This window comes from Microtus oregoni, unplaced genomic scaffold (assembly GCF_018167655.1).
Source record: "Microtus oregoni isolate MIOR12 unplaced genomic scaffold, Mior012 000005F_ref0000423, whole genome shotgun sequence".
NCBI lineage: Eukaryota > Metazoa > Chordata > Mammalia > Rodentia > Cricetidae > Microtus > Microtus oregoni.
This window is the reverse complement of record NW_024543064.1, coordinates 37,080,884-37,100,419: the sequence shown is the minus strand read 5'-3', so window position 1 is coordinate 37,100,419 and position 19,536 is coordinate 37,080,884. Positions and strand designations below refer to the sequence as shown.

Below are 19,536 nucleotides of genomic sequence, written 5' to 3'. Positions count from 1 at the left end.
TTGATCCTACTTCATGTTCTGGCTTTGTGGGAGCCTAGCCAGTTTGGATGATCACCTTTCTAGACCTAGATGGAGGGGGGAGGACCTTGGACTTTCCACAGGGCAGGGAACCCTGACTGCTCTTCGGACTGGAGAGGGAGGGAGAGAGGAGTGGGGGGAGGGGAGAGGAGGGGGAGGAGGGGGAGGGAAATGGGAGGCTGGGAGGAGGCGGAAATTTTTTTTCAATAAAAAAAAAAGAAATTAGCTTGATAAACAACAAAAAAGAAAAAAATCCTTAAAGCCTTCCCAACTACCTCAGACTACTCACACAACCCCAACACCTTAACACTAGCCTCTGGCTCCATATTTGGGTGTACAACTTCAGAAGAAGACTTCAACTTTATTAGAGCACATGCCTTCAGCTTTACTGGAGTACAGACTGTATCTAGGTACCCCAGCACTGGTAGCTGTCCTAGACACCAGGTCTGTCCTAGGGACTGCAGAGGCCAGACAAGTTCCAAGGAACCCAGTCTCCATCCCTTCCCCATGGCTACATATTCTGGTCTACAACTTCAGAAGAATACTCAGGCTTTGTCAGAGGCCAGATCAGATCTAGGGACCCCCTAGAAGAAAAAAAAAAACTCCAGAGGGGACACCAAACTGAACCTGAAGACTCACTGGTAACCAGTCATTTAGGCCATTAGACCAGAGAAGAAAGAAAAACCAAGGAAGAAAACACCCATATAACAAAGAAAAACTAAGGATTCAACACCTAGACCTATAATCATCCTAAATACATATGCTTAAACACAAGTGTAAGAACATAATAAAAGTAAAGGCAATATAGTATCACTAAAGCCCAGCTCTCCTACAACATCAAGACTGTTTTCTTCATTTGTGTTGATAGAGGGTTTTGCTGGGTATAGTAGTCTGGGCTGGCATCTGTGGTCTCTTAGGGTCTGCAAGACATCAGTCCAGGCCCGTCTAGATTTTAGTGTCTCTGTTAAGAAGTCAGGTATAATTCTAATAGTTTTGCCTTTATATGTTAAACCTATAAACACAGATGAAGCACAGGAAAATAGCCTTAAAATTACTTTATGAAGTCAATAGAGGTCCTTAGAAAGCATATGAACAAATCCCTTAAAGAAATTGAGAAAAAGACAAACAAAACCTGGAAAGAAACTAGATGCCCCTCAGTCAAGGAATGGAAAAAGAAAATGTGGTATATTTACACAATAAAATGTTACTCAACTGTTAAAAACAGGACACCAGGAAATCTGATGGCAAATGGATAGAACTAGACAAAAAATCATCATGAGTGTGATAATCTAGACAGAGAAAGACAAACATGGTATGTACTCACTAATAAGTGGATATTAACTGTAAAATTAAGGAGAAATATGCTACAATCCACAGACACAGAGAGAGTAGGTATCACGGAGGGTTCATGCGGGCACACCCAGATCTCCCTAGGTAGGGGAAATAGAAGAGACTTTATGAGTAGGCTAAGGGTAGGTGAGGATGGGAACATGAACAATTGGGTTGTGGGGGGACAGAAGAGGAGAATACTAAAAGAGACTACTGGAAAAGGGGGGCACTTCGTGGTCAGGTAAAAACCTGGCAGAAGGAAACCTCTCAGCAATCTACAAGGAAAACCCTAGCTTAGACTCCTTGCAATAGCTGATATGTTTACTTTATTGGTCATCTCCTGTGAACAGATTGCTGCCGAGCACAATTGACATCAGAGAGGCATCATCCAACAACTGATGGAAAAAGATGAAGACCCACAGGCAAGCATTAGGTAGAGTTTGGAGAATGCTGGAAAAGAGGAAAAGAAAGGAGTGTAAGAGCCAGAGGAGTCAAGGACAGCACAAGAAAACTCACAGAATCAACTAACCTGGACTCATATGGGTTTAGAGAAACTGCAACCGATAGCCAGGGAGCCTACATGGGACTGACCCAGGCACTCAACGTATATATTGCAGTTGTATAGTTTGGTCCTACTGTGGGACTCCTAACAGCGGGAATAGGGGCTGTTTCTGATTCTTTTACAGGTTTTTGAGACCCTACTTAACATACTGGATTACCTTGCCCAGCCTTAATACATGGGGAGGTGTTTAGTCTTACTATGACTTAATATGCCATGTTTTGTTGATACTAATTGGACACCTGTTCTTTCCTAAACAGAAATGGGGGTGTAACCTGGGGTATTAGAACAGAGTGAGATTGGGCCAGAGGGACTTGGAAGAGAGGAGAGAGGGGAAACTATGGCCAAGATGTAAAACAGACAGACAGCCAAACAAACAAACAAATAAACAACAGTTACCAAAAGTGATGACATTTCTTGACCAGCTTCGTGTGAAGTTTGGCTTAAACGATCCTGTTGGTTCTGTTCTTTGGCTGATGTAAACAAAACAGCAGAAGAAAATCATGTTTGGGGATTGCATTAAGCAAGAAGAAGGAGGAGGAGGAGGAGGAGGGGGAGGAGGGGGGAGGAGGAAGAGGAGGAGGAGGAGGAGGAGGAGGAGGAGGAGGAGGAGGAGCAGTATAGTCAGTGCTGCCAGGCAGAGAAACAACAAAAGAGAAGGCAGGAGCAGAAGGAGGAAAGGAATCCAGGAACCAGCCACCCAACTACAAAACCAGCTGTTAAATAAGTAAAGAAAGGAGTATAGAATAGAGAAGCCCAGAGACAAAAGGTTGATGGGATAACTTAGATCAAGAAAAACTGGCAAGAAACAAGCCAAGTTAGGGTCAGGCATTTGTAAGAAAGAATAAGTCTTTATTCAAATAAGTATTTATTTGGGAACTGAGTGGTAGCCCCACAAAGAGAAAACAGTAAAAAAGTATATCCAAGTATACATGGGTTCTGTTGTTTTTCTTTTAAACTATTAAAATTGCACCACAGTTTCCCCTTACCTCTGTTTAAATTATTTTATTAATGAAACTAAGAACCCAACCAAAAAAGGCCAGATTCTCCCTATCTTAATAGACTTAAATAGCTCTGGAGTCTATTTTCTCTCTGGTTGCCTCCTAGGGACGAAGAAGAAGGAGGAGGAGGAGGAGGAGGAGGAGGAGGAGGAGGAGGAGGAGGAGGAGGAGGAGGAGGAGGAGGAAGAAGAAGAAGAAGAAGAAGAAGAAGAAGAAGAAGAAGAAGAGAAGAAGAAGAAAAGAAGAAGAAGAAAATATTCTTAGAAAAAATCCATGTCAATCAATAAATAAAAGGATCTCATATATTGTTTCCTTTTAGAACATGTGTTGGAAGAAAACCTGTATTAAAATTTATGTGGCCATTATAAAATATTGTGACTTTATAAAATTTTTACCTTATGGCTTCAACCAATATTGTTTTAAATAAAAAAATGAACTTATTAAAGTATTTTAGGTTTTTGTGTCTTTTCTCTTTTGTTCAATATTTTTTCTTTCTGATAGTGGACAAATGCCTAAGCATGGTTTGCAGACACTGGGCTTTCTCATTCACTTTATAAAGCAAGTGTTCTCTTCTGGGTGTGATACTTGCCAGTCTCCGAAAAGTACGGCTGTCTCTCTTCCTCTTCTTCATCTCCCCATGTCAACAAATGCCAAAATTTACAGTTTGTGTGTGTTTAGAAATACTGTTTTAAGATGTGTTGCATTAATTTATGCTGCGGAATATTTGTTTAATGATGCAAAGATGCATCGTATTCTTTTATGTTGCATTTGTTAAACTGAGAAGCTGTGTTACTTACCTGCCTAAAATACCTGTTTGGTCTAATAAAGAGATGAATGACCAATAGCACTGCAGAGGATAAGACTGATAGAACTCCCCTTAGCTGAGGTTAGCATCACAGAGAGTACTTAAAAGAGGAACAGTGAAATCCATAAGGAAGTCCTCAGGAAAGGTCAATCTTCCACTCTCAACTAATTTAACAATAATAGTGCTCCACAGGCTAGCCTACTTGCTAACCTAATGAGCTCTTGGCAAGGCCAATCTGCTTATAGAAGTAAAGAAAAATAGCAATAATCCAAGCCTCTACTTTCCTCCAGTTTTTACCAAGTAAAGATTAGATTCATGGGGATTTCGGTAGAGTCAGGAGACTGATCCTTGGAATTCCCGCCCCACTGATTCACTTACTCTTTAGAGTACAAAGTAGAAGCAGGATGAGTCCAGTGAAAAATATCATCATCACAACCAAGATTATGCATACATCCCACAGCCAATTACTATACAATGGGTATGCATCGTCCAAAATAGAAGCTAGGAAAAAAGAGAAATGTTAAACATGTTTTAAAATAAATAAAACGGAGACAGTTGAATATGCACAAATTAATAAGCCATATCACAGGACCCTAGTCAATAATAAAGAGAAAAAGGGGGCTTTGAGTAGACTTCATTTGGAGAGAAAAGTTTAGGCCACCGATCCAAGGTTATATGACATAACTTTTCAGTTTGAGGGAGTCAAAGAGTTTGTGCAGTTTGGTTTGAGCCATGCATGTAAATTGTAAAATGTTATTTTTACACATTTATCCACAAAAAGAAGAGAGCACCCTCTGGTTTATTTTTATTCTCTGGTTTAGGAGCTGCCAAAACAAGATGTCTCAGGTAAAGCAGAGAAGAAATACATTAGTGCAGTGAGCAGCTGAATAAGTCAACATGCTCTGTCATTGCAGCTCAGTAGGACAGCATATTTTAATACGCTGCATACCAAGAATATGATTGTAACATTTGAGAGCTCAAAGTCAATCTCAATCCACGTAAGTAATAAATGGATAGGTGTATTAAAATGTGATGTGTGAGATTAAGAATGAGAAGTATGGGTTCTGAAATAGGTTATTATAATTGCAATTACCTCATTTGAGTTTGAGTTGGAAATTTTTAACAGAGAGGTGAAAACACAGTAAGAAATAGAATCAAGTAGTAAGCTGGGATCAGTAGTCATCTAAAAACATAAAAGAAGAGCTAAGCAAAGGAGAAAAGGAAACATTTGATGCAATGATAAGGATCTTCTAGACATTAAGGAACATTCTAATAGAGGAAATTGTGGTGACCAACAGATATTTATTATGAAAAATAAGAGTACTCTCACAGAGAGATGTATGTGTATATGTGAATGTGTGTACACGTATGTACTCACACGTACGTGTGCACACACACACACACTCACACCTAGTACAGTTTGTGCTGCCTGTATATTATTGGATGTGTTCCTTCATTGGAGCATGGTCAACATATAAGAGTCCACAGCCTTAAAGGAAACTGATTCTCCCTCTCCCAGCAGCTATCCGCTACCAATACCTCTGTAGCTAAGGGTGTGACTTCATGCCCAACCCACCTCTCTATGCTGCAGTTTTATCTGGCCCAGTTCTGCACAGGTCTTGTGCATGCTGTCTCAACTGCTGTGAGTTCATATGTGTAACTGCACAGAGAAAACAATTTCCTTGTAGTCATCCACCACCTGCAGCTCTTACATTTCCTTCTCTTCTTCTGCATTGATCCATGAGCCTTCGCAAGTAGACAGGCTATAAATATCCTGCTTAGGAATGACCATTCAGACTTCTTTTATGCTCTACACCTTAATCTCCTTGTTGACTATTACCTACTGAAAATTGGAGCTTCTCTGATGAGAGCTAACTGGTGCATAATCTGGGCCTGTGCCATATGTGGTAGCTATGTACACACTGTATTTTTCCTGATATCTGAAGTCTAGTTCTTTTTCATTACATTTGATCTCCTGTTTAATGCTTCCACTGAGTTATTTTTATTTTATTTTTGTTAGTATAAATGTATCTATATAGATGTTCTACTTGGTCTTTTGAAATATTCTCAAATTTTATAATATTTTTCATTGTCCATATTTTAAGTGAATTCTTCCATTTTTAAATACAAAAGCTATATCTCATATGCTTAATATACATAGAAAGTCTTGACCATCAATGCTAATTTTGTTTTTGTTTTTTTTTTTGTTTTTTTTTTTTTTTTTTGATTTTTCGAGACAGGGTTTCTCCGTAGCTTTTGGTTCCTGTCCTGGAACTAGCTCTTATACACAATGGGAGAGCTTGTCAATTGTCTTTGTCTTCAATTTTTGCATGAGATTGGTACCAGTTAACAGCTGCAATATTGCTAAGGGAAAATAATTTCTAAATTCTATTATCTTTTAACAAAAATATACTTATTTTTTATTTTATCCATTTGAGTTTTAGAGGCCAGAAGAAGTCTTCAGAACTCCAATATTGTAATTATAGTAAATTTTGGTTTGCCATATAGATGCTGGTGCAAAAACCAGACTTCTTTAAGAGCAAGAAAAGCTTTTAATCAATAAGCCATCTCCTCGGCTCTTAAATTCTATTTTTCACACTGTTCCATAAGATGTACTGTTTTATGTGATTTTTTTTACAGACCGTTTCAGTGTTCACTACTTTGGACTCCTCAGATGAATGTGGACATTTCTATGATACTCCTTCTTATGAGAGTTCTCAGAGTTAGAATTAGTCTGTATATATAATCCTGATATGGTCTTTAAAATCAGCTTATAAGGACATCAACAGAAAAGTAAAATGGGTGAAAGAAGGAAGATGGGGAGAAAAGATTCATATGTATTCATATTTCCTGTCACTCAAAATATTGTTCTTGCTTTCTTTGTGGCCAAAATCACTTTAAAATTACATCGCTATATAAGTGTTAGATGGATAGAAAGATATACTATAATCATAAAGATTGGTTTAGGACATTTAGTATATTTCATAGTGCTGGAAGTTAATTTTATCTTCAGTTTCTTTATAGAGTTTTGGAATTTTCCCATTGACTCGCAGAGGAGTTTCCTTTTCATTCATTTGTTTAGGATTTGAGGCTGGTTTGTATGATTTGCAGTGAAATAGACTGAACGAGTTTCATTGACAGTCATTCTGAAATACAGGTTAAACCAGAGAATCTAACATCTGATATGATTTTGTCTTATGGATGAGTGCAAACCACTTATAAGTAATAATTAGATTGTTTGGGTGACTTCATTGGTTGTTTTTTTTATAAAATACTTCCTGATATCCACAATGAAATTAAAGACATTTTTAAATTTTCAGATACTATCTTATAAACACTCTATGTTACAGAACAACCACATACTTTCAACAGCCTGCAAATGCTTATCCAAGAGAATCAAACATCAGATTTCAGTCATCTCAGAAAATGAAAAGGAAATCAAAAGAAAAACCATACTTGTTTTTTTCATTAATTATCAGATTGGATCTCTAAACCAAAAGTATTTTTTAATGTTTATGAATCGTTGGCTTAATGTAAATGATAGGAGACACCAAAAATTGTGCTGTGTAAAAGACGTCTGTATATTTGGGATGAAACAGAGGCAAGACCTAGAGAGATCATCCTTTACATTGCTTTACAAGCAAATGTAACTTTGCGTATGAACATATAAACAGCCATGATAGAAGCCTAAAATTTAGGAAAATAAATAGTTCCAATGTCAGTAATTGAAGACACTGGGATGTCACCGAAAACATGACTGCTAATGCTGCAATTGACTACTCAGATTTAAATAGTTCCAAGATGAGAAGGCACCGGGAAAAGGCAACGTGAAACAACAGACCCCATTCTCATTCCACTCACCTTGGCTCCTGAATTTCAAGTAGAGAGGAAGGAAGCCAATATACAAAGCTAAAGGTAGACATTCACAGACAATCTTATAGACAAGTCTCATTCTGTTCGGATCTGAAAAAGAGTGAGTAATAAGATTTAGGAAGCTAGAACTTTGGTAATGAATGCATTGGAACAGCAAGAGAAATGCTGAATAGAGGAAGTGTCTTGAAAGTCTCAATGTTGTACCCATTTGTTTATTAAACCTATTTCAGGGCTAAAGCCTCACAAGCAAGATTTTTAGGGTTAGGGTTAGGAATTTTTAGTGAAGATAGAACTTAGAATTGGGCGAAGCTAAGATCTATGGCCATTTAAGATGAAGGCAGAGAAGACTTAAAAAACAAAATCAAATAATAAATATCTTCTCATTTTTCTTACAATTGTGCAGCATGTAATCAGCCTGGAAATATAACTTGGATGCTGTGGGGCCCTGTTCGCTATAGCCTTGTCTCAATGCTTAAGTGCCTAAAGACTGTAGGATCCATGGAGTTGGGTTTCTGTGAAACTCAGAGCTAGCTAAAGGGGAAAGAAGCTACCTTGGAAACCAAGGCTTCAGCAGTTATAATGACTTTTGTGCAGCCAGCAAGATTTCTATAGCATCATTTCTATTAGCCATCCATTTATTCTTCTCTTGAGCTTCCATGTATATTCTAGGAAGCTTGCTATAATGTGAGAAAGATCTAAACCTTGCTTCCTTATAGTTATCTAGATTAGATTAGAAAAATGATTGATTGACTAGTTTGAAACATTTATAGAAGAAAGTAAATAGTAATATAGTTGTGTTATTCTGAATTATACCATGCAAGAAATAAATAACTATGAACAGTAAGGGTGAAAAGATCTAGAAAAATTTGTTTTGTTGTTACCTGCTTCTTTTGGTTTGTATTCAATATTGACTTTGTTCTCTTTGTGTGTATATTAGTTTACTTGTTCTGTTTTTTGTTGGTGTTTGTTTATTATATTTGATCATAGGTATCAGCAATTACCAACAAGAACAATAAGGGAATAAGGAGTTTTGTCATTCAAAATTAACTCTTATCCACTCTTTTACTCTATATTCAATGTCTATAACAGCTCTAATATTTATGAACTATCCAATATACAAATGTTGATTAAATGAATAAATAAGTCAAATTAGCTAGGGAAGTAGTAGCTACTTCATTACTGAAAGTATATAAGGAAGTTTGACTAGTCCACATCTTGGTGAAGAGTATCAGGGTTGAAGCAAAGTGTCTGGCAGTTTCTCAGAAAATTAGAACTCAATCTACCTTCAGACCTAGCAATACCACTCTTGGGCTTATACTCAAAGGATGCACAGTCATACCAGAAGGACATTTCCTCAACCTTGTTCATAGCAGTATTATTGGTAATAGCCAAAACCTGGAAATGACCTAGATGTCCCTCAAACAAAGATGGATAAAGAAAATGTGGTACATTTATACAACAGAGTATTATGCAGCAGTTAAAAAAAAATGACATCTTAAAATTTGTAGGCAATCGAATGAACTAGAAAAAAAAAACATCTTGAGTTAGGTAATCCAAATCCAGAAAGACAAACATGGTATGTACTCACTCATAAGTGGATAGTAGATGTAAGCAAATGATAAGAAAGCTACAAGCCACAACCTCAGAGAAGCTAGGTAAAAAGGAGGACCCTCAGAGGGACACACATGCAGGGGCCCCAGGAAGGGGAAATAGTTAAGGTCTCCTAGGTAAACTGGAAGGAGGGCAGATAGGAAGGGATGGGGGATGGGAACATGACTGAGATGTCAGAATTGCAGGTGGGACAGAGAGGGAGCACAATAAAAGAGATATCTTGATAAAGGGAGTCATTATGGGGTTACAGAGAAACCTGGTTGTAGTGGTATATTGTTTATATTTTGATAAATAAATCTTGCCTAAAGACCAGAGGCAAAGATAAAGCCACTAGAGGTCAGGCAGTGGTGACACACACCATTAATACCAGTGTTTGGGAGACAGACTCAGATGGATATCTGTGAGTTCAATACCACCCATGGCTACACAAGATCAGTCCAGGTGGTGGTGGCCTACAACTTTAATCCCAGTACTAGGGAGTCATATGCCTTTAATTCCAACACTAAAGGGAATATCAAATTCCAGAGGAAGGTTTAGTCTGCAGTCACCCAATCTTGGTAGAGAGGTAAGACTTCTCTAGTGGCTTAGCTACTTTGCATTTCTGGGTTTTGGGTTGAACACCAATATCTATCTCTAGGTTTTTATTATTCCTGCTATATCTGGCACTAGAGCAATTCCCATAAAATATTTTAAGGTCTTTTTCTTCTTCATCATCTGCATTGGGATGTCCAGGTCTTGCTGTTGTAGAATCAGCTTGATGTTGTAGGTCTGGTTTACCACATCACTCTTTATGCTATTAAATATATTCTTACAGTGCCATCTACCCATTTGGATTTGGCACGATTATAGGTTCAGGTGTTGATTCTTCCTTCAATTGGTGTCGGTTGTGCTTGTGCCTCTGGGGCCATTCATCTTCTGATCAGTACAGGTGGAGCCTATGCCTCTGCAGGTCACTGATGCTGTAGGGGATGGATGGGGGGAGATGCTAACTAGCTGTGATGGGTAGGGGTGGGGCACGGGATGTGCCCAGGAACCTGGGGCCTAGAAAGCAGGGCTGTACAGCCCAGATCTCAGTCACTCACCTATTCTTCTATTTAGCGCCTGATAGTTTTCTTCCATCCCAGAATGGCATGCAAGTGCAAAGCAAGAGCTCCTTGGAGAGGGAGAGCCAATGCCATTGTCTTGTGGTGGTAGTGAGCTTGCAACTTCTCCTGAAATTCATGAGAAGAGTGGGGCGAGGCTGGATTTTTCTCTTTCTAACAATATAAAAGAACCTAGAAATTTTCAGCAATAACTCTAATAGCTGAAAAGTTCCTACAGAAGACAAAAGGTCTATTATGATTACAATTTCGCAAACACCAAAAGTGAAAGAAAATCATTAATGATGCTTGTAAAGGAATTCTGAGAAAATGAGATGAAATTGAGATGATAGCTGCCTGCTAACCCTTAAGAACAACGCAATGAGGTGGCAGCTTCACAAGAGGATCTTTGAAGATTTTGGAACCTCTTTTGACAAACAGTATTGAGATGAACTAAAGTTCAGGGTTACATAATTCTGTATGTATCACATCTGAGTTTTGAGTTTCAAGAAGAAATGGTTTCAGAACACTTTACCTTCTGTAGATTTATATTTTTTCCATACAAAAGAACAAAAAAGAAGTATGCCTCTGAGACAATGAAGAAGTAATATAATGATCAAATATATTACAGGGCATGGAGGTCTTTTTGACATCAATGACATATATGTTGGCTTGAACAGGACATCTGTAAAAGAACAGAAGGACCTGGTGTTAAGAACTGGATATATATTTCTAATGTAAAGTTTCACATTTCTGTCTTAGTCCTCATTTGGCAGACCCAATCACTGAGAAATGTCTGGATCATGAGGGCTCTGACTTTGTCAGCAAATTAATCCATTGATGGATTCATAATTTGATGGGATTTTTGGAGAAGGGAAAAATGTTAGTCAATGAGAGTGAGTGGATAAAGTAGGTGATAAGGGACTTGCTTTTTAAGGGTATATCTTCTCCCTGTCCCACCTCCAATTGCTCTTTCTAGGACACCTGGGAGTTGGTTATTATTTGAAACTGAAATAATCTATGTACCTGGAAAGGAAGGTTAAATACTCAGGGAGGCTAGTGGCCCTTGCCACAATGATTGGAAGGAGGATAGCCACTGAGACAGCTGTGGAGAAGAGGAAGGTCAGATACAGAAACACTGAGAAGTGTAGGCAGAAGGAAATTCTGACTGTGAGCATCACAATGGTCAGAGCCCAATTCAAGGTGGCCAAGAGTAGGACCTGAGGATTGTAGTAATGTTGATTTCTCAGCATCTCCACCTGTCTTTTTACCACATGTGCTTTGTTGCTGGAAAAGAGAGAGAGAGAGAGAGAGAGAGAGAGAGAGAGAGAGAGAGAGAGAGAGAGAGAGAGCTGAGGCCAGGTGTAGTGGATTGCTTGGTTTCTAAAGCCTGTTCTCTGAAAGGTGGGTTACTTGAGTAGGGCCTGAGAATACCAGGATCAGCCTGCAAAGTGCTAGGTTCACTCTATTCTCCTTGTCTCGTTCAGACTATAAAACAATGTACCCCCAAAGAAATGAGAATTTCCAAATCTTGAAACAGAAATCTAGAAATTTATATAGAAATCATACAGTTTTTGAATCCTTAACATGCAACACAAAATGAGAACTCTTTGTTTAATTATTTCAATGCCTTCTTTAAGATGTATTCTCTATGTATGTGGGAGGGTGGATGGCACATGCCCTCAGAAATGTGTGGGGTCCAGAAGACAGCACTGGATCACCTAGAACTGGAGTCACAGGTGGTTGTGAGCCATCCAGTATGGGTTCTAAAACCCAAACAGGCCCTCAGAGAGAGCAACAGTGCTCTTAGCCTCCAAGACTTCGCTACAGTCCCATTGCCGCTCTTTAAAATATTCTCCATAGCATAGTATTTTTTGATTACCAGCCACTCAAATAGTGCAGCTCTACAGTTTGTAACTTGTAACATATTTCACATTTATATTTCACTCAATTCTCTCCTTAATAGAATTCATCTTTGATAGAACCAAGTCATAAGAACTTACCTGGGAGAAAAATACTTCTCTTTTTCTCCTGATTAGTAGTTACATTGTAAATAGAACAAGTAATAGGACCTTGTGTTCTGTTTTTTAGAAGAATATTGCTCTTCAAGTACAATAATCCAGCTCTATCCTGAGAATCAAATTTTGACGAGGGTGGAATTACTTTCCCCTTGCTGTCTCTCCATGTAATCTCAGCAGGTGGGATCAAGTTTCCTGAAGTACACTCCACCAGTACACTTTCTGCATCTGGAACCTGAATGCTAATTTGTATATCGGAACTCATTGCTAGGAAAAAGAGAAAGATGACATTATGATTGGTAGTGTGGATTCAAGAGTTGAGAAGTTTGTGGAAGTTCTCATTATCAATGTGTCATATATATGAATAGGAACAATTAGGGCAAAAGCAATACTTTAATATAAGCACAAGCTAGGAAAAATAAGAACAAATCATAGAAAAACTGATAAAGTCAAACTTCATAAAATTTAGTAATTTTTGTATATCAGAATATGGGCAAAAAGAAAAAGCCATAGACTGGAAGATATCCACACTCTTTCTAAGAAAGAAACCCCATTCTAGATAGGTGACAGATGCTCTAAATCAAGCTTGTTTTCTATAATGGGAAAACAGTAGAACACATATTTAATTTAAAAAGATATCCTAATGACCAACAAGTATATTAAAGGATGTTCAACATTTTCAGCCATCTGGGAAATGGAAGCAAAACCTCATTGGTCCCTACTAGATCCCCATTACAATGTTGAAGCAGGGGGACAAGGATTGACTGACATTGCCAAAGATCAGAAGACAAAGAACTCCCTTTATATGAAAAAAAAGTCAGTATCTATTAAAGTTATACATATACCTACGTTCACAACCAGAAATTTTTAGTAGATGGTTGTGTATTTTAAGAATGTTAATGATATCGTTAATCATAATGGCCCAAAACTCAAAGTAATAAAATAATACAAATAAAAATACAAATAATTCCAAATACTAATGCTGAAAACAAATCTAAAAAATTAATGAATAATGATGAATGATTTGGGCTGCTATTTAGATTTTCATAAATGTAATAACATAGTAATATTTGTGATTAATTCTTGGCAATGGGAGTTAAACAATAGTCACTTGGCAAGAAGTGGATGGTATTGACTAGGAAAAATTGCAACAACATTTTGGGATGTTGAAAATACTTAGTATCTAGAGCTGAGGAATGGATTCATAAATGTCCCTATAAGCAAAACTTCACTGAGTTGCACAAATAATGTAGTTCATATATACATACATATATACATATATATATACATGTTCAACATATATATATGTGTGTTCAACAAGAAAATCTGAACTAAATTCAAGTAGGTGTTTGCATCTCTGCACTGTCTATTTTGGAATTTACATCACCACTTCTTAAACATCGTCACTAAATCACTGAATAAAGTTCTTTCAAAACATGAACTTATCTGGAAAAGGAATTAATTATTTTGTTTCCTTTAAATAATTTAAGGTGATGATTGATGAATTCTCGGCTCATGAGGTAAATATGATGTTGTGTCAATCCATCTCATATTCAGGAGAACACAAGAAGAGAGAAAAGAAACCACTGAGCAGTTCGGAGGCCTGTAGAGCTAGGGGAGCTCTTTATGCAGGGAGTTTAGCACCTGCCAGTGCAGAAACCTCACTGCAGAAAGGAAAGCTGTGTGCGTATTGTGCTCTTGTAAGGGCCACACCAAAGTAGAAGGAACTAGTCTAGGTATACACAGAGGTGTCAGAACTCTCTAGAAAGTTCAGTCAATTCAGTGAAGTGTAATTAAATAAGAAGAGATGATGTAGAGTGACATGGGACTTGAGAAATCAATACTAAAATTTTCATATATACACAGGCTTATATATGTGAAGTTTCATATGTAACAATTTAAACTACTAGCATTGAATTTGAAATTACAATATCTTGAAAAAAATAAATCATTCTTATTTTAGTAGTATGTTTTTGTAACAAATTTTCCATTATTATTTAATGGTACAGCATAATAATTCAGTAGATTCATACAGTACAACACAGGTAAAGTGGATTTGAGTGATCACAAGGTGGGATTCTCCACGACTATAAAAATAATAGCAAAATATTCATATAAAATTACTTAAAACTCATATTTTAAAAGTAATTTTCAAAATATATACATAGTACATTTCATTTATTTAAAATAATATATAGATACATAAGTACTTTAATACATACATGCATGTATTTCTGTACATATATGCACATGTGTGTATTACACTTGGTGCATATATGGTATTTCTATGCATATAATCTCAGGCATTTATATAAAAAAAGCAAATTATATTAGCTTCATTTGGGTTAACTCATGATTTCATAGCTGTGGGAAGGATGACATTTTACAATGGCTCCATTAGACATTTTTTTATTTATGTCCTCAGAGGGAAGTGAAACTACCACCCTCTCATCAAAGAAATACCTCTTTATAGAAAATGGAGACCATACCTGGAACTATAACCAGACATAAGGCAGAGATAATTTCCTTCCATCCCTCTCTTCCATCCAAGCCCTCCCATGCATCCCCTTGCTCTCATTCAAAATCATGGCCTCCTTTTCTCAATTATTGTAACAGATACACTCCTTTTTTCTATTTTGTTTGGTTTGGTTGTTTTGTTTTTGAGACAGGGTCTCATTATGTAGCCCTGGTTGACCTAGAAGTTCTGATGTACACCAAGCAGGCTTTCAACTCAGACATCCACCTCTGCCTCCCTAGTGTTAGGAGTAAAGGTTCTTCACTTGACTGACGTTTCCTTTGCTTGCATAAGCTATTTAATTTCATGAAATCCCATTTGCCTATCGTTGGCCTTATTCCCTGTGCTACAGGGTGGTGGATGCAGAGACTCATAGGTGTTCAAAATAATTAGAATAAATGATAATTAAAGGTTCAGGAACATTGGGGAAGAGGAAGCAGGAAAAAAATGTAAGATCAAAGAGAGAGAGGGAAAACTGCTACAAAACGTTGTCTTCGAGAATGACACAGGCATTGCAAACATAATCTCATAGCCACTGAAGTAGCCAGCACTTTGACCTGTGTGAGATGGAGCCTATCATTATCATTCAGGGTGCTCTCGGGGACCTAGTCCTCCATCCTAAACTACTGAATACTGATGGATTTTAAGGCAGAGACAGTCGCTCTCTGTTGTGTGAGTCTACCATGCACCAACAGATAGTCCCAAACTTGCAATCACACAGACAGTCCTTGTTAAAATCAGTGGGTTACAAAGCATAGCAAAAAGCACAAATGTAAGAAAGAGAAGTAACGAGGAGAAGAAATGATAGTGCGAAAGGGAAATGAGAGAGGATTAGGGGAGAGTAAGTAAAATGCCTTGTAAACATGTATGAAATTGCCAAAGAACAAATTTAATCAATAAAATGGGGAGGATGTCTCTACCTTGGGCAGGTACTGTGAACTGTAAGAGAAGAAAGGCCAAAAGGAATCCCAATAAACAGGAAACTGCAGGCTCCATCACACCTGGAAAATGAAATTGCAATCAATATTGGGGCAATAAGAACCATGACCACACAGAGAAAAGCAACAAGACAACATTCTGAAATCCTATCATTTGAGAAAATTCCCCCTGCAAGGAAAACTCTTAATGACTGCTGCCAGCCCCCTGGGGTGATTTCTTCCAGGGTCCTATCTTGGTTCGCCCTTGGTTCTGTGCCTTCAGGAGATTAACTTCACTGAAAGGAGTGTTATTAACTCATAAAGAAGAATGAAATCATGTCATTGTAGCAAAATGTATAGATCTGGGGGACATTATGTTTTGCAAAACAAGTCAAACACAGAAAACTAATTACACTGTGCATGTGTGGACCCAAAGTCAACCTAGACAATTACTTCAGAACAAAAATCAACCTAAGTAATTCCTTCAGAAGACCAGAGACATAGAATCACTACATCACGCCATACTTAAATATGACCCATGTAAATCAAAAATACAAATGTAAATGACAAAACTGTATAGATATTATGTTATTTTGGAAGATAGAGGAAGGAGAATGGCTATGAGAATGAGCCCATCCTGGGCTACACAGTGAATTCCAGAGCAGCCTGAACTATATAGAGTGAATGCTTGTCTCAAACAATAACAGCAACAATATAAGTCAATTTCTTCAAAGAGGAAAAATGAAGTCTTTTCATAGTTGACCAGTACAGTTAGATGACATTATAATAAGAGATTATAAAATAACCCATCCCCATTAATTTTCTCTCATGTTCTAGCATTATACAGTTAGAGCTATTTGTCTAGTAGAAAAGACAGTCTTCAGTAAGCAACGTAAACATTGGTTTCAATGAAGTAGTCACAATGGCATTCTGGGACTGGAGAGATAGTCGGTGGTCAAGAGCACTCACTGCTCTTCCAGGAGACTGGCATTCAGTTCCCAGCACCTACATCTAGTGCTCACAACCACAGCTCTGGCTCAGGGAACCTGAATCCTTCCTTTTCTGGCTTCTGCAGGTATTGGCATATACCAACACGGATACATATTCACATAAATAAATCAATCATTTTTAAAAGAATTATTTAAAAATTGCCTCCTGCTCCACAGTGAGCTGTTTTCTCTCAGTATTTTCAGACTGGGTCATATCTATATATGAGTCTCTAGCAAATGGTTTATGTCACAATATTTTGTACTTTACTAATTAATTCTGTCAAGACTTCACAAGGAAATGAAAGATGTGTGTTCTTTCCTTTTCAAACAAGTTACAACCCACCACCTACTGAAATGTAAAATTTGTTTGGAAAAGTGACTTTAATACCCAATGTTTATTTTACCATTGTGTTGGGATTAAATGTGAGCACTTCTGCTCAGATTGTGAGTTGTGTTTCGTCTTAATGAGAAATTTTGCACCTATTTAAAATATGCTCTGCCAGAGGAAACTCAGTTTAGCTTCAGAATAATTATCATGACTATAACTATTACTTTAGTATTTAAGTATAGACTGAAATAGTGAGTTATAGATCTTTCAAAAAAGGTCAACGGTGTGAAATCTAAAAAAAAAATATAAAGGAGAAATGAGCACATCCTCAAAAACTAGAAACAGAGGGCATTCTTTGCTTGCAGATGTACTCTACAAAAAACTCAAAATAAAGATCACAGAACAAGGGAAACAATACCAACATGTCACAATCTAGATTATAGGAGGGAATTTCTATAAATAATAAATTTCTTTTTTTGTTTCAATTATACTTTTTTATTGATTTTTATTGAGCTCTACATTTTTCTACGTTCCACTCCCTGCTTCTCCCTTCCCTCCTTATCCTTCCCCCAAGGTTCCCATGCTCCCAATTTACTCAGGAGATCTTGTCTTTTTCTACTTCCCATGTAGATCACATCTATGTAAGTCATCTTAGTGTCTTCATTGTTGTCTAAGTTCTCTGGGATTGTGTTTTGTAGGCTGGCTTTCTTTGCTTTATGTTTAAAAACCACCTATAAATTTCTAGTCAGACATGGTGCTGCACACCTTTAATCCCAGAAATCAGGAAAGGTGTGTGTGTGTGTGTGTGTGTGTGTGTGTGTGTGTGTGTGTGGTGTGTTTCTGAGTGGATTTGAGAAGCAATTTTCTTCTTTCTTTGCAAGGTGATTTATTGCCTAAAGGGAGTAGTTGGGATGGACATCAAATGTAAAAGTAGAAAGTATCTTTACAGTAACTTCCAGAATGGGATTGAAAATTTCACAATATACTTGATCTCATATACTATGCAATAAGTCATATAACTTTAAGTTAGAAATTGACAATGTTGCATTTTTAAATCTACAGATAGTTATTAAAATAATATATGGGGCCAGTGAAAAGGCTTAGTAAGTAAAGGTGTTGCAACCAAGCCTGATGACCAAAGTTGAATCCCAGGGGCCCACAAGGTAAAATGAGAGAATAGACTCCCTCAAGGTATTGTCTGGCCTCCACAGACACAACATGGCATGAACATGTGTAGGGAAGTGTGTGTTCACAGGTGCACATTTCTGCACATATAAATAAATATATGTAAATAGTATAAATACACTACTAAAATGAAAGAGAATACTAAGATACTTGGCAAGTATAAAAGAAGGCATCCAGTAAGACACCAAGACAAAAGATGCCAACTAATCCTGGCATGGTGGTGCATGTCTGTGATTTCAGCACTCAGAGGGCTGAGGAAGGAGCCTAGAGATTTTCAACCCAGCCAGGGATACAAGATTTTGCAGATTTACCAGAACTGCATAGCTAAATCCTGTCAATCAAGGAGACCCAAACCAAAACTTCATTGAGATACCATCTCACCCTTGTTAGAATGGTGGTCATTAAGAAAATAGTATTAGCAAACATTGGTAAGGTTGTGAGAACAAAAATCTCTCATCTACTAGTGGTGGGGATGTGGTGTAGGAGGGCCATCTGTCTATGTGTTACTTTCATTGGTTAATAAAGAAACTGCCTTGGCCTTTTGACAGGCCAGCCCTTCGGGGGGTGGAGTAGATAGAACAGAATTCTGGGAGGAAGAAAGCAGAGTCAGGCAGACGCCATGCTTCTCCTATCCAAGATGGACAGTGGTTAGACTCATGCCGGTAAGCCACAGTCAAGTGGTGATACACAGATTTAATAGAAATGGGTTAATTAAGATGTGAGAGTTAGCCAAGAAGAGGCTAGATATAATGATCCAGGCAGTGTTTAAATGAATACAATTTGTGTGTTGTTATTTTGGGTTATAAGCTAGCTAGCCAGGCAGCTGGGAGCTGGGCTGTGGAAAGCGGCCTGTTACTACAGGGATGTAAACACAATGGCCACTGTGGAATACACATAGAGGTTTCTCAGGAAGCTAAAATTAGTTCTATCATATGACCCAGTTATACACTCATAGGTATTTATTAATAGGACTCCACCTTAATATAATGCAAAGAAAACTATATATTAACATTGATTGCAGCATTATGCACAACACATAAATTATGAAAGGCTCCTATGATGTCCAACATCAGAGGACTGGATAAAGAAAATGTACTATGCATAGAAAATGGGATTTTTCACCCACAAAGAAGAATAAAATCATATCATTTGTAGAAATATGGGTGCTACTGGAGATAATCATATTAAGCAAATTATGCCAGTCTCAAAAAGACAAATCATATGTCATATGAAAAACAATCACATGCTATCTTTTATTTGTGGTTTCTAAATTATAAATACATATATATATACATAAAATAGACAGGAT

General features: G+C 37.5%; 1 protein-coding gene across 1 annotated transcript in view; it reads right to left on the bottom strand.

Moving 5' to 3' along the window:
* Nucleotides 1-19,536, bottom strand: part of LOC121447863 (selection and upkeep of intraepithelial T-cells protein 10-like) — a 35,269-nt gene that overhangs the window by 7,030 nt on the left and 8,703 nt on the right. Inside the window, exons 2-7 of the mRNA XM_041651138.1 lie at nt 15,729-15,809; nt 12,279-12,560; nt 10,811-10,960; nt 10,279-10,407; nt 7,574-7,675; nt 4,091-4,213 (exon numbers count right to left, since the gene is read on the bottom strand). Of these exons, the coding sequence (XP_041507072.1) occupies nt 4,091-4,213; nt 7,574-7,675; nt 10,279-10,407; nt 10,811-10,960; nt 12,279-12,560; nt 15,729-15,804 (862 nt within the window). The 5' untranslated portion in view covers nt 15,805-15,809. The remainder of the gene's footprint in view (nt 1-4,090; nt 4,214-7,573; nt 7,676-10,278; nt 10,408-10,810; nt 10,961-12,278; nt 12,561-15,728; nt 15,810-19,536) is intronic.